General features: G+C 46.5%; 1 protein-coding gene across 6 annotated transcripts in view; it reads left to right on the top strand.

The window, feature by feature from the left end:
• LOC140913636 (E3 ubiquitin-protein ligase rnf213-alpha-like) overlaps positions 1–15,314 on the top strand; it is a 175,631-nt gene that overhangs the window by 37,740 nt on the left and 122,577 nt on the right. For all 6 annotated transcript variants that reach the window (XM_073350365.1, XM_073350364.1, XM_073350366.1 and 3 more), the window contains 5 exons: positions 5,074–5,140; positions 9,074–9,113; positions 11,022–11,201; positions 12,828–13,048; positions 14,785–15,050. In XM_073350365.1, the coding sequence (XP_073206466.1) occupies positions 5,074–5,140; positions 9,074–9,113; positions 11,022–11,201; positions 12,828–13,048; positions 14,785–15,050 (774 nt within the window). The remainder of the gene's footprint in view (positions 1–5,073; positions 5,141–9,073; positions 9,114–11,021; positions 11,202–12,827; positions 13,049–14,784; positions 15,051–15,314) is intronic.

Below are 15,314 nucleotides of genomic sequence, written 5' to 3'. Positions count from 1 at the left end.
CAGTCCACGCCATCCTCCAGATCATTAATGAAGATATTGAACAAAACCGGCCCTAGGACTGACCCTTGGGGCACTCCGCTTGATATCGGCTGCCAACTAGACATGGAGCCATTGATCGTTACCCAGTGAGCCCAATGATCTAGCCAGATTTCTATCCACATTACAGTATAGTCCATTCATCCAGCCCATACTTCTTTAACTTGTTGGCAAGAATACTGTGGGAGACCATACCAAAAGCTTTGCTAAAGTCAAGGAATAACATGTCCACTGCTTTCCCCTCATCCACAGAGCCAGTTATCTCATCATAGAAGGCAATTAAGTTAGTCAGGCATGACTTACCCTTAGTGAATCCATGCTGACTGTTCCTGATCACTTTCCTCTCCTCTTCAGAATTGATTCCTTGAGGACCTGCTCCATGATTTTTCCAGGGACTGAGGTGAGGCTGATTGACCTGTAGTTCCCTGGATCCTCCTTCTTCCGTTTTTTAAAGATGGGCACTACATTAGTCTTTTTCCAGTCATCCGGGACCTCCCCCAATCACCATGAGTTTTCAAAGATAATGGCCAATGGCTCTGCAATCACATCCGCCAACTCCTTGAGCACCCTCGGAGGCAGCGCATCCGGCCCCATGGACTTGTGCTAGTCGAGCTTTTCTAAATAGTCTTGAACCACTTCTTTCTCCGCTTCCTCCTCCCCATGCTGTGCTGCCCAGTGCAGTAGTCTGGGAGCTGACCTTGTTCGTGAAGACAGAGGCAAAAAAAGCGTTGAGTACATTAGCTTTTTCCACATCCTCTGTCACTAGGTTGCCTCCTCCATTCAGTAAGGGGCCCACACTTTCCTTGACCTTCTTCTTGTTGCTAACATACCTGAAGAAACCCTTCTTGTTACTCTTAACATCCCTTGCTAGCTGCAACTCCAGGTGTGATTTGGCCTTCCTGATTTCACTCCTGCATGCCCAAGCAATATTTTTATACTCTTCCCTGGTCTGAAGGTGGAGAGAAACAACCTCACAGGCTCCGCTTCCCAGCCAAAGGAGGTGAAAGAAAGGTTGGGTCATAAACATTTGGATCAGCCACATGTAGCCTCTAAATCCCAGATAAATGGGAAATGTATTTAAACTTTCAATAACCTGGTTGATAAAGAAGCAAAGTTCTATCATGGATCCGATATTGTCTAAAAGAAAGAAAACAAAGAGAAGGAAAAAACAGATGATTTCTGTAGTGCATAAGGTAGCATCTCTTTAACTAGTATGGGAGCCCTCTAGTGGTGCTCACTGTGTTCTGTGTTTTGGAAGCTGCTAGGAACCAGCTGGAGCAACCACGTGTATGTAGCTGGGCCTTGTCTTTGCATGCTCAGTGGACATAGTTATTTGGGACTAGAGCTGAGTGAATAACGTTTTTTCCCGGTTCACTGGAAATGCTGAAAAATTTGTGTCAAAGCAAAAAAAAAAAAAAACCTTTCCATTTTTTTGGTTAATCGAAAAGTTGAAAAAATTTTCATTGCAGGTTGAAGTAAACATTTTCTTTCATTTCAATTTTGAGCCTTTTAAAATGGATTTTAATGGTTAAATTATGAAATTTCCTTAATTTTATATTTTAAGTAAAGTTTGTTTCGGTCTGAAAAATTGAAACATTTTGTTTAGGAAATATCAAAATGAAATGCTTCATTTTAAATATATTTTAAAAAGTATTTTTAACTGAAACAATTTGGCAAAATCTTCATGAATTTGGTAAATATTTTGGTGTCACTGAATCTGCATTTTTTAACTGAAAAAAAGGTTTAAGTAGAAAACTTTTGCCCAGCTCTATTTGAGATCATTTGTGCCTGGAGGAGGGTTCTCCATGTTGTTGTTGTTGTGTAAAGCACAAAAGACACTATTCCCAATGTGGCTATAGCTTAACTATGGAGGTGTCAGAAGGGTCTGTGGGAGGAAACTGTGGTTTAATATATTTAGTAAATATCTGGATAGGGGGCTAAGTAGGAAGGGAGCAAAATTTGCAGAAGCCTGTGAAGAAAATCAGTGAGACCTAACTAAGCAAGGTGAATGGGCAATATCCAGGCAGAGGGAATTCAGCAGGAGTGCAAGTAGGGTGGTACTCTCCAGTACGCAGTACTGGCAAGACATTTTAGCAGGTATGGGGTACTGGAAAATCTTGGAGCTAGCCCCCCGCTCTGGAGAGGTGGGGATGGGGGCTGTGCTCTGCTCCTTAAAGGAGCAGAACATGGCTAGGGAGGGCATTCATTCTTTATATGGCTTTAACAGCACAATACATATGCTAACAAACGTAAAGGCTTTGTTTAAGTTTGCTAGCATATGTATTGTGCTGTTACATTGGTCAGGAGTCCCCAAAAAGGAGGGGTGGGGGAGGGACGGAAGGTGTTTAAACAGTGCTTTTTATTCTGTTTCTCCCCCTTGGTCTGAATTATCCATGACATCCATACTGCATCACATCAAGTCCAAATCACTAGAGGAATGCCTCTGCTTGCATTGACCAGCGGATGTTTGAATTCTGATGTCAGCCCAGTGCTGCAGCCTGATGGGAATCAGGTGTTGTCCTCAGTGTACATAGAATTCTTCTTTCCAGCCAAACTAGTCGAACATGCCTTTTGTTAACTGGAACTGGAGCAGTAAAACAAAGAATACAAATGCCTCATTTTCCAGCTTTGTGTGTGAGAGAACTATAAGTGAAGATTATAATGCTGGACACTGACGGCCTTAAACCAGCTGCCTCAGGAATCTCCAAGAACTTTGCTGAAAATATGTTCCTCATCTTAGCAACGGATCTAAGACTTATCACACATCTGCCCACCTTTATTTGAATGAAGCTCCTTCTGATCTGACAGCTCAGACATTGTCAGTTTCATCCAGAACAATTTACAAACTTGGGATCTAATTCTGTAAACCCTTAATCATTTGATCAATCCCATTGAAGACAATGGGACTATTTGCATGAGTATGGACCACTTTTGTGGTAAGAGTTTCAGGAGTCTGTTCCTATAAAGGAAGTTGAATCCCACATTGAAATGCAATGTTTGGGTACAATACCATAAAGCGGTTTAGGATACAGTTCTACTTAAAATTTATCTTTTAATAAGTCATACGTATGCTGAAATGGCTCCTCACCCAACTCCCATATTCCATATAAACAAAATGAATACTACATATGTGGGGTGCAAGTGAGTAGTTAAGCATGTTGATGTTTGTATATACAACGGGGGATGTCGGAGAGGACGGGGAGAGTGTGGGGGCCCCGGGCTGGGCAGAGAGGAGTCACATGGAGGATCACTTGGGGAGGTCACGTGCCCCCCGCCTTGTGTCCCTCCCATGAGTGCCGTAATGGCAAGAAATGATTTCTACTTGCACCACTGGAATTCAGTGATGATAAAGGCAAAGTAATGGACGTTAGAAGGAGCAATTTCAAACACTGATAAACCTTACAGGAGTTCATTGTAACTGTGCCAGCTTAGAAGAAGTCCTTGGGTCCATTATAGACAACTTAGTGAATACCTCTGCTCAAAGTGCAGCTGCGTTCAAAAAAGCAAACGAAATGTTCAGATGTAGTAGGACAGGATGGAGAATATTACAGAGACTGTTCTGATGCTGTTGTATAAACTAGTGTGGCTGCCCCATCTGGATACTGTGTGCAGTGCTGGGTCAACCCATCTCATGTGGGTTATTGCAGAATTAGGGCAGGTGTACACATAAAATATGGCAGCTGTGCCGCTGAAGCCCTTCAGTGCAGACTCTACTGGGCTTACAGGAGACTCCCGTTGGTGTAGTTCATCCACCTCTGTGAGACTCAGTAGCTGTGTCCTCCCATAGACATAGCACAGTCTACACCAGGGGTTAGGGTGCTGATTTTCACACCCCTGAGCAACTTAGTTATACTGATGTAAATTTATAGTGTAGACTTGGCCTAAGGGAAGTTCACAAAAGGGTGATGAGAATGATCAGGGGCCTGGAAATACTCTTCTATGAAGAGAGTTTGAAAAGACTGGAAGAGTGGTTCCTTTAGTGAGGAGATGAGTAAGAGGACACATGATAAAAGCCTGCATTGAGTGGTTTGGAGAAGGGAGATTCGTCACTTCTGTTCTCCCTGCCTCATAACAAAAGAACAAGAGTACCTTCAATGAAATTGAAAGTGAGAAATTCAAAACTGAGCAAGGGAAACACTTATTCATACAATGTGTAATTAGCCTGTGGAACTCACTGTCACTATCCATCACCAAAGCCAAAAGCTTAGCAAGATTCAAAGAAGAACTGGACTTTTATAAAGATAATGAAAACATCAGCTCTTACTTCAGACTGGGGCACAATACGTAAGAGAATTAAATCTGCATCAGCCATTCTCTAAGTGCTTTGGGTAAGACAGACATTTCCTCTGTGTTTTGTCCACACCAAACCCCAGAAACTAACCCACAGTTTAGGAGCATACAAATTGCCAGACAGAATCAGACCCAAGGTCCATCTTGCCCTGTCTCTGACAGTTCCCAGCACCAGGTATTTCAGGGGAAGGGATAAAAAAACCCACAGAAACAGATGTGGGATAATCTGCCCACTATGCCAGAGTTCATCCTGGTCCCTGATAGCAAGGTATTGGTCTTAATTCCTGTGGCAGTGAGTTCCACAGACTAATCACATGTTGTGTGAAAAAGTATTTCTTTTGATCAGTTTCGAATTTTCCATCTTGCAGTTTCATCGAACGTTCCTTTGTTCCTGTGGGGATGGGGAGAACAGGTGTGACCAATCTCCCTTCTCTAACCTGGTCAGAATTTTATAAATTAAGAGTCCCATAACTTTCACCATCAGGGTTGCCTCAGGATTCAAGCCCAGCCCTCTGGCACTACAATGAAAGCCAGACCCCCAAGACACCCATTTTACTAGGCTGCTTGCTTCTCTCATTTTCAGTTAACGCAGAGATGACTCTTATGCCAGGAGTACATTCCCTGCTACACAGAGACAGGGAACAGGCCAATGCCTTCCATCTCAGTTACACCGTAGGCCCTGCCGTTAAAGGGTCACCACTTTGGTGCTTTAACTGGTATTTATGTTTTAAAACTTTCTTTTCAAAGACCCAGAGTCCTGGCAGCTCAATGAGAAAGGAGCCAATGGAGCTGGAGGAGAAACCTCACAGAGCAGGTAACCATTCCATTATTTCAGCACAAACGTGTTCATTTGTCCTTGGCCCAAAGCTTGGCCCAAAGCAGAGTGGTTACACAGAGCATTCGGGATCAGCTGGGCCCATGGGAACACGCATTTTAATACAGCCCAGAGGCAAGGTTCAGGAAGCAAGAACATAGGCCGCACTTGCCAAATGCGGGGCTGTATCCTTGAAAGCAGGAGCTCTGCCTGGGAAGGGCAGAAGGGGGTCCTGTGGAAACCTGCTGAACAGGAGCTCCCTGTGCGATGCTGTGCCTAAGGTGGCAAGGCGATCCCTGGAGAGAGAAGCAGTGGGATATCGAGTAGGAGCAGAGGGGCGGGGTTACTTCTGTACTTGGCATTAAAGAGATTGTTCCTGGAGACTGTGGCAGGTCTACACGACACATTTACAGTGGTGCTTCTGGTGAAGACACTCTAAGCCGACGGGGTAGAGATGACTCAAATCTGCTGATAGCGGGTGGGGGGGAGGGGGGGGCGGCACGGGACTACTACATGGGTCACCTCTGGGAGGAACTTCCAGCCCCACCTCCCTGGGCCAGAGCAGCCAATCCCGCTGCCTTCTGGGGGGCTGGGGCCACAGGAGTGGGGAGCACGTGCCTCTGGGCCGGGCCAAGGGCGGGGTGTGCGGGGAGGAGAGGCTCACAACAACACAGTTTTCCCTACTCCTCAGAGCTCTGGTGCCATTGCGGACACCTCAGCAGGGGAAGGCACGCAGGCAATGTCCCTAACTTGGGCTGAACAAGAGGAACCTGCTCCTGGCACCTTCCCCAGTGACGCCCCCTCTTGGACCCCCCAGCCTGGGGCCACTGTGCACTCCCCGCCAGAGTTACTTGCACGGGATGGGGGAGGCTCTGTCCTTCTCCTGCTGCACCTCCCCACCTGGCACATTTCCGGTTCGCTCGGCCCCTCTCCCTGGCAGCCAGGCCAGGGTGGGGAGCAGTAGGGGTGGGACGGAGCTGCTCCTCACACCGGGTGAGGGTTGTCTCTCCATGTCGCTGCTTCTGTGCACCACGGCAGCTGCCTGTGAGAGAGCCTGGCTGGGGACATGGGGGCAGCCCACCCACTTCACTGCCTGGGCCTGGCTGCCAGGGACTGGGGCCAACTGAGCCGGAAATGTGCCGGAGAGAAGTGCGGGGAGGGGGCTCCGGCTTGCTTGGCACCTCTGACTGGCAGCCAGGCCTGGGCGGGGAGACGGCTGCCACTGCCTCCCCAGCTGGGTTCTTGCAGGCAGCCACTGGGGTGACCCAGAGAGGCCACCCTCATTCAGCATGAGAAGTGTCTCCATCCCATCCTCTCCACTCCCCACCTGGGCCCAGCTACCAGGGACAGGGGCCAAGTGAGCCGGAAACGTGCAGGGGGAAGGGGAGGGAGGGAGGTACAACAGGAGAAGGACAGAGCCCCTCTCCTTCCCCTCCCAGCAGGCCGAGCAGAGCAAGCTTTACAAGGGCAGCTTGGTGCTCACAGAAATTGAGGGGGACACATGGTCCCGCATGCCCCTCCCCCCGGCTTTCCTGTCAGCTTAATAACTCCATCTCCGCAAGAGGTGGTAGTTATGTTGGTGGGAGAAGCTCTCCCGCAGACATAGCCCTCATCTACACCAGCGATTAGGTCGGTAAAACTGCGTCACGCAGGGGTGTGGATTATTCACTTATCCTTGCAACAAAGCCCGTTGCCAATTGTGCCCACATATCTATTCAGGGGACACCATCACAGGGCCTAATAACATCAGCCACACTATCAGAGGCTCGTTCACCTGCACATCCACCAATGTGATCTATGCCATCATGTGCCAGCAATGCCCCTCTGCCATGTACATTGGTCAAACTGGACAGTCTCTACGTAAAAGAATAAATGGACACAAATCAGATGTCAAGAATTATAACATTCATAAACCAGTCGGAGAACACTTCAATCTCTCTGGTCACGCAATCACAGACATGAAGGTCGCTATCTTAAAACAAAAAAACTTCAAATCCAGACTCCAGCGAGAAACTGCTGAATTGGAATTCATTTGCAAATTGGATACTATTAATTTAGGCTTAAATAGAGACTGGGAGTGGCTAAGTCATTATGCAAGGTAGCCTGTTTCCTCTTGTTTTTTCCTACCCCCCCCCCCAGATGTTCTGGTTTAACTTGGATTTAAACCTGGAGAATGGTCAGTTTAGATGAGCTATTACCAGCAGGAGAGTGAGTTTGTGTGTGTATGGGGGTGGGGGGGGATGTGAGAAAACCTTGATCTATGCAGGAAATAGCCCGACTTGATTATGTAAAGAGTTGTCACTTTGGATGGGCTAGCACCAGCAGGAGAGTGAATTTGTGTGGGGGGGTGGAGGGTGAGAAAACCTGGATTTGTGCTGGAAATGGCCCACCTGTTGATCACTTTAGATAAGCTATTACCAGCAGGACAGTGGGGTGGGAGGAGGTATTGTTTCATGATTTCTGTGTGTATATAAAGTCTGCTGCAGTTTCCACGGTAAACATCTGATGAAGTGAGCTGTAGCTCACGAAAGCTCATGCTCAAATAAATTGGTTAGTCTCTAAGGTGCCACAAGTACTCCTTTTCTTTTTGCGAGTTATACCAAAGTAATTTTGTAGTGTAGACTAGGGGTGTGTTCAGTGTCCACATTGATGGTGAGCGACTGTTAAGGGTTCAGAAAAAAGCTGCAAGAATGATTTGAGGTCTGGAAAAAACCTTGTAGTGAGAGACTCGGAAGCTCAATCTATTTAGTTAATCCTAAAGAAGGTTAAGAGGTAACCTGATCTCACGATCTACAAATACCTACCTGGGAAGGAGATTTCTGATAGTGGAGAGCTCTTAAATCTAGTAGACCTAGGCAGAACAAGACCCAGGGCTGGGAGCTGAAGCTAGAAGAATACAGCCTGAAAATAAGAGGCCAATGTTTAACAGGGAGGGGAATCATTGGAACAACTCACCTAGGGAACGCGGTGGATTCTCCATCACTTGGAGTCTGGTCCCTGCTGGTGTTCAGATCCGTGAATCTGGTTTAAAAATCTGCCCAATTTTTCCCTAAAGTCTGTTGAGCTGAAACATTTCTCCTTGGGGGCACAAGAAGCCATCGCTGCGTGTGCAGTCTCACCGACACATGTCTGCAGCCTGGTTCTTACAAAGACATCCAGGACTATGGTGCCTAGCAACGAGTGCCCATAGGGAGGGGATCTCTGCTTACAAGGCAAGGCAGCTGGTTTCCAGCGGCCTCAGGTGTGGTGCGGGGAGGCATCTAGATCACGCCGTGTGCCAAGAGGTTCAGCACTAACAGCTCCTTCCCAGCTCTTCTCGTGGGGATGCCCCCCTTGAAGGAGCTAAGGGATCTGTTCTTCCAAACCCTCCCTTTCTCTCAGGGACTCCTGCTCCGCATGTCTGCTCCCCAGACGAACTTTAGCTTTAGCAAAATATTTTAATGGGACTTTTTTTTTTCAATTTTACCATAATGAGAGAAAACTTTATCTGCTGCAAATGTGACAGCCAACACATCGGGGATTTAACCGGGGCCTCCCAGAGCTAAAAGCACGTGCTGCTGCAGCTTGAGCTACACAGCTAACTGTGCCCGAATGGGGCTACAACAAGCCCCACATCCTCTGTGGATCGGGCACAAATGGGGGCCTGTCTCACCCACTCACCCACTGGCTAAAGAAATGGAGTTGGGTGAAGGGGTAATAGGACAATTGGAGCAGCAGATGTCAAATGCATTCTACCGACTGCATGTGAGCTAAGGTGTAACAAAGTATTCTGAGGCACTTTGACCTGTGGCTAGGCCCCGTTTTTGTAATGAAGATGCAACTTCTGAGCTGTATATGTTGTAAATTGGAAGTTTCTTTTCTTTATTTTTAGCACATGAAATTTTTACTCGCCCTTTGCAAGTTTAACTGAAAGCTCTTTATTAAAAATTGCAGATCGTAAGGGAAACGAAGAGAACTCGGCATCGGAGGAGAGGTGTGTCGCGTGGTTCAGAAATGGATGTTGTGAAGCAAATGCAGTGCAAATAAGAGTGTAAAAGAAGCAGATGATGTACTAGGGATTTTACTTGAAAATCAATGAAGCTTGAGACCCGAGAGTCAAGTGCTATGTAGTGAGCTCTTGGCTATTCTTAATCGAGCCAGCTTTGCTCTAACCCTAACCCTAGCTATATCAAAACCAGCTTGGGTACAAATTAGCCATTTGACAAAGCCCTGGCTGGGATGATTTAGTTGGGGTTGGTCCTGCTTTGAGCAGGGGGTTGGAGTAGATGACGTCCTGAGGTCTCTTCCAACCCTAATCGTCCATGATTGTATGATTCTTCTATGATTCTAGACCTACATGAGCTGCAGTCACATTTCCTGACGGCAGCGTAGACGTATTCTCTGTCTTCCTTTTGTGCAGCACCCAGCACAATGGGATCCTGATCCCGAGCTGAGACATCTGGGTGCTACCATAACATAAATGTTCAGTCATAGTAATAAAATTGAGAGTCTTTAGAAAGAATCCCAAGTAGAAGCGGGCAGCGGCATCCCCTCTGTGTGCAGCATTGACAAGAGCATGACTGGATCCTGTGCCCAGTTCTGGTGTCCACGACTCAAACAGGATGCTGCCAAATTGTTAAGGGTTCAGAGAATAGCTACAAGAACAATTCAGGGTCTGGAAAACAGGATTTGGAGTGAGAGACTGAAGTGGCTCAATCTATTCAGTTAAGAAGGTGAAGAGGTAACGTGATGCTTGTCTGTAAGCACTGACGTGGGGAGGGGATTTCTGAGAACAGAGGGCTCTCCCCAGACAGAGTCAGAGCGAGATCCACTGGCCAGTTGCTGAAGGGAGACAAATTCAGACTGGCAACAAAGAGCCAATGTTTAACAAGGAAGGAAATTAACTCTTGGAACGACTCTCCGAGAGACGGGGTGGATTCTCCATCACTCCGAGTGTGTCAGTGGAGATGGGGCATCTCTGCTCCAGCTCAGGCAGGAGTTATTGGGCCAAAGGCAGGAATTGCTGAGGGAGATTACGTGGGGGCCAGGCTGGATGCAGTCTCTGTCCTTAAAACCTTTTAACTAATGTGATAGCATGTGTAGGAGAACTTTAATTTAACCCATAGAAATGTTATGGGGCACCAAGAGCCAATCTGCAGTTAAGCTGTGTTCACTTTTTGAATTAAAGTAGAGCTTCAGGGCCTGAGTCTCTGTGGCCTTATCCCTTGTGTACTCATTTACCGCTGTGTACACTGAGTGCAAAATAGGTAGGACGCACTCCCATGCTGATCTGCTAGCCTTTCCCACCTGCTTTGCACTCTCGCAAGAAGAGAGAATGAAAAGACTGAGGTTACTTACTTTGAAAACTATGTAAAATATGGAGGAAGGGTTATTCTTCCCAGATGGGGAACTGAGCCACAGGGTATTTGTTACAGTTATACCTAGGAAACAACTAAAGTCGGAGCTCTGTTGTGCTGGAGGCTGAACAGATACAGAGTAAGAAACACCCTCTGCCCCAAAGGGCTCATAGTTGAAATAGACAGGACAGGGGAGGAGTTGGGATTCAACGTACAGCAGCGGGATGGTTGGCAAATGTCATGTTAGTGCCACATATTTTTGTTTGGGAAGGGTTGTGTTAGGAGGTGATTAGTTAAGTAGTAAGAAGAAGGCTATGGGTGGGGGACTGAGCAGAGGAAGATGAAATCTCTTGCCTAAGATTATTCAGGATCTGAAGTCAGATCCCCTGAGTCCTACTTCAGTGCCTTAATTCCAAACCATCTCTCCTCTTTTTAGGGCATAGTTGGGGAGAGGGGAGGGGCCTAGCTGCTCATGGTTTTCATGCCTGGGTGGCTGTGTGGAAGATGGTTTGGAGACTATCTTATGGCATTTTCATTTTTTCTAGTATTTTATCAGAGAATCCATATTTTTCAAGCACCATTTCCTCAGTGGAAGACACGATGACTCTGGAGTTCGTTGCCATATGGTCTGAACATTTTAAAGTTAATGAACCGTTTGACAAGATTATTGTTGCAGCCTACAGTCATCCCGGGAGATACCAAGAATTTGCTAGGATGGAAATAAGGTAAAATGACACTGGAGTTGGATTACACTGACAGGTCATTAGATCTTTCTTGGTGGGGAAGGTGGGAGGATGTGATAATGAGACATATTTCAGGCAGCAGCTGGGGAATTCCCATGGGTAGAGTCACCACTGGCCTGTAGAAAGCAACTGGGACTGGGAATGGAGTAAGGGAGGGGCAGCCATGATGAAATGCAAGAGCAGAATCAAATGTCCACCACCACAGCTCCATTTGGCACCTCTGTCGGGGGAGACTTTGGCAACTGTCATCTCAGTTTTCCCCATTCCTGGGAGCTGTCCAGGGATGGTTTGGCCCCCGGCACAACTTAGGGCAGCTCTAACTTGTGTGGGCTGGAACAATCAGCCTGGGATTTCTGGGAAGCAAAGTGACCTGCCACATCCCTATAATGGCTGCTGTGAGTAGGTCCAGGAGTCAAAATGGAGTGGCACAGAGCCAATTAGGACAGCTAGCTATATCCCTGCAGCAGGGGGAGAGCTGTATCCAGCTCCTGTGAGCCATGGGAGGATTGTAAGAGCCAACACACTGGGGACTGAACCAGGGACCCGCCAGAATGAAAAGCCTATGCTGCTACAGCTTGAACTAACACCCCATAGCCGGTGGCTGCAGCAGACTCATTTCCTGTGTGGATTGGCAGAGAGGGGACTCTGTAACTAGGGTTGCCAGATGTCCAGTTTTCGACCAGAATGTCTGGTCGAAAAGGGAAACTGGCAGCGTCCGGCCAGCACCACTGCCCAGATGCTAAAACTCCGGTTACCTGCAGTAACCGTCCTCTACTACCGGGGAGTGGGAAGAGCAGCACCGGCTGCTGGAGCCTGGAGGAGCAGTTCTGCTTAGCAGCTGCTGCTCTTCCCGCCCCCAGCCCTGATGGAGAGAACTGGTTGTGTGTGTATCCTGGCTGTCCCCCACCCCCACCCCACTGTGCCCCAATTTCCCTGCCCCAGCCCCTCGCTCTGGGGACTGACTCCTGCTGTGCCTCGCCGGGCCCTGATTGGGCAGGCTCCGTGTCAGCTCCTCCCAGTCTGGCTCTGCAGGTGGCAGGTGAGTCCCGGGGATGGGGAAGCGAGCAACAGGGCGGAGGTTCTCCGTTAATATCATGAGAGCGGCTTAAAACTCATGAGATTTTTACAGAATAAATGTCATGGGTTCATTTTATTTATCTTCTGGTTTCTCAGCCCTTACAGGTCACATTTTCAAGCTCTTCTCCGCAATCATGAGGGCTAGAATCTTACCTTTTGTTTAAATGAGAGCTGAGATTCTCAGCTTGCAATAAATTCTGAGTGCTGGTAACTCTGGTCTTGTTGCACTGACCTCACTGCAGAATCAAGGCCTTATTTGGCTTTGATCATGAGCCCATTGAGGTCAAAGGGAGGTTGCTATTGACTTTGATTTAAAATAATCTCTTTATTCCAAATAAACTTAAATTTATTTTCTTTGATTTAAAATATTTTATTTAATATTTAATTTATTAATTAAATCCTATAATTTATATATATAAATTAAATTCTATTTAATATATAATATATTTACTATTATTTATTTGATTTAAAATAAACTCTTTATGATTTAAAATAAACAGCCAACTCTTCTGTTTTGTTTTACTTTCCTAGTTTCAAGAATAATTACGGCGTCCTTACCGTAGGCCAAGCAAAAATTCCTGTTTCGTATCTGCAAAGCAGACAACCCATCTATTATAAATATGGGATTATTGATACCTACACTGATCCGAGAGCAGTTCGAGTAGAGCATATTTATAAAACAGTGCAAAAAAATGAAAAGGCAGAGTCCCATCGAGTTCTAATTGTGCCCGATTCGGCCATCAAAGCAGGAGGTAAGAATCACGTTTAGCCCTGTGGAAAATGATGACTGAAGGTCCAGGCTTGCAGGCTCTCCAAGTATAAGTACAAGTGAATCTGATTGTAATGTCATTGACTTCAGTGGAACCATTTCTGATTTACAGCAGCATGAGAATCAGTCTGAATAAATGGAAAACGTGGGCAGTTTGTGCAGTGAGTGTTCGAGCACAGAATCTCCATGGTCATTGTTGGGTGTTAGATTGTGAGCTCTTGGGGCAGGGACTGTGTTTATACAGTGCCTAGAACAATGGGTCCCGGTCCGTGACTGGGGTGCCTAGGCAATACCATAATACACCCAAACCCAATAAGTAATCTATAGTGCCTAATGCAGTGGGATCCTGGTCCATGACTGGAGCTTTCAGGTGCTTCTACAATATAAATAATTAGAGCTGGTTAGAAAATGGGGCTTTTGTCTAAAGGAAAAAAAAAATGGGGTTTTCAGCCATAAATGTTCAGTTTTCAGGGTTTGGGTTTTCCAATGAAAATAAAAGAAAATCAAGGAAATAAGACATTTTCAGTGCATTTCGTTGTTTGGTTGACAAGTCAATTTCACATAGAAAATAAATTTAGGTGGAAACTTTTTTGAGCAGCCCAATAAGTAATGAATGATACTGTTCCGTTTAGATGTAGCCCATAATTAGGAGAGCTCCAGGAAACATTTTGGTTTGGGGAGGCAAAATACCTCCCAGAGATTCCAGGGGCATGTGGGATGTGCCCAATTCTTTGGGTAAGTGGTTTTTCTAAAATATATGTTTTAGGAATTATTTTGGGATCATTCTTTGGCTTGTCTGACAGGAAGTCAGACCAAATGCTCACAGTGGTCTCTTTTGGCCTTGGTATCTATGAATCTGTGGGCCGGTCTACACTAGAAGAGCTACATCGGCGCAGCTGCACACCTTCATGAGCTGCAGCTTACTCCCTCCTTTATGTTAGTGCCATAATGCGAGCAGGGACATGGGAAGGAGGTGGAACTCTGGCCTGGCCATCCTCTCTAGTCTCAGGCCCTGTTCTGGTATCCACATTGTCCAGTTCTGCTGTCTGCACGTCCAAAAGGACTTTGACCAATTGGCGAGGGCTCAGAGAAGAGCTATGAGAACAGTCCGAGGTGTTGGAAAACCTGCCTTAGAGTGAGAGATTGAAGGAGCTTGATATATTTTGTTTATCTAAGAGAAAGTTAAGAGGTGACATGATCCTGGTCTACAAGCGCCTACGTGGGAAAGAGATTTTTGAGAGGAGAGGGCAGTTTAAGCTCACAAAGGCAGAGCGAGAGCGAATGGCTGGGAGCAGAAGGGAGACTAATTCAGTGTGGGAATAAGAAGCCCGTGTTTACCAGGGGAAAGAATTAGCCTTTGGATTAGCTCCCCTACAACAGGATGGATTCTGCGTCACTGGGAGTCTGTCAGTGAGATGGGGCATCCCTGTCTCAAAGCTCTGCTCTAGCTCAGCCAGGAGTGACTGGGCTGGAGGCAGGAATCACTGGAGGAGATTCTCTGGCCTGGGTTAGGCAGGAGGCTCGGCTGGATGGGTACAAAGGGCCCTGCTGGCCTTGGAATCTATTAACTGAATGGCACAAACAGCACTATAAAATGGCAAATGAAAATATTAGCTCTGTGACGATTGTGGACTGCTTGCTCCCACAGTCTGCTCCCTTGCAAGTTTGAAAGTTTACAAGCATTTATTTGAAGGTGTATACATGTTTATTTCCCACTAGGTATGTGGACCCAATTTGATGACATCTGTCAGTTTCCAGAAAAGTCCTGGTTTGGCTTTTTATCAAGAGGAAAGTCCAAAGAGAAAGCTAGTGAGCCTATCCTACAATTCCTGGAAAATGAGCTATATCGAGAACTTTCTCACCGAAAGGACTTTGGTGATGTGGAAAGGAAGCTTGACTGCTACAAGGAGTGCTTGAAAACCAGCAACATCGGTGATGCAGAGCGAAAAATAAATGATCACCAAACTGACTTTGACGAGACAAAGGTAAGTGAGCAGTGCCCATCTCTCATGGCAGCTCCACAATAGCTGGAAAGGCCCCCACTGAACCTTTCTGGAGATAGCTCTACCTGTGCATGGTGCATTGACAATCATCCAAGAATCATTAAAAGCTGAACGTTACTTTTGGTGTTCTTTCCCTCTCCAGCCTCAGGGTCTGCTCATTGGAGTTACAGCAGCCCATTGGAGTTACAGCAGTCTTTCCATTGACTTCACAGGCTTTGGATGAGATCCTAACGGCCCAATCTAACT

The sequence above is a fragment of the Lepidochelys kempii genome, chromosome 6 (genome assembly GCF_965140265.1).
Source record: "Lepidochelys kempii isolate rLepKem1 chromosome 6, rLepKem1.hap2, whole genome shotgun sequence".
Lineage (NCBI taxonomy): Eukaryota > Metazoa > Chordata > Testudines > Cheloniidae > Lepidochelys > Lepidochelys kempii.
The sequence above is the reverse complement of the archived record's forward strand: the minus strand, read 5'-3'. Positions and strand labels throughout refer to the sequence as shown.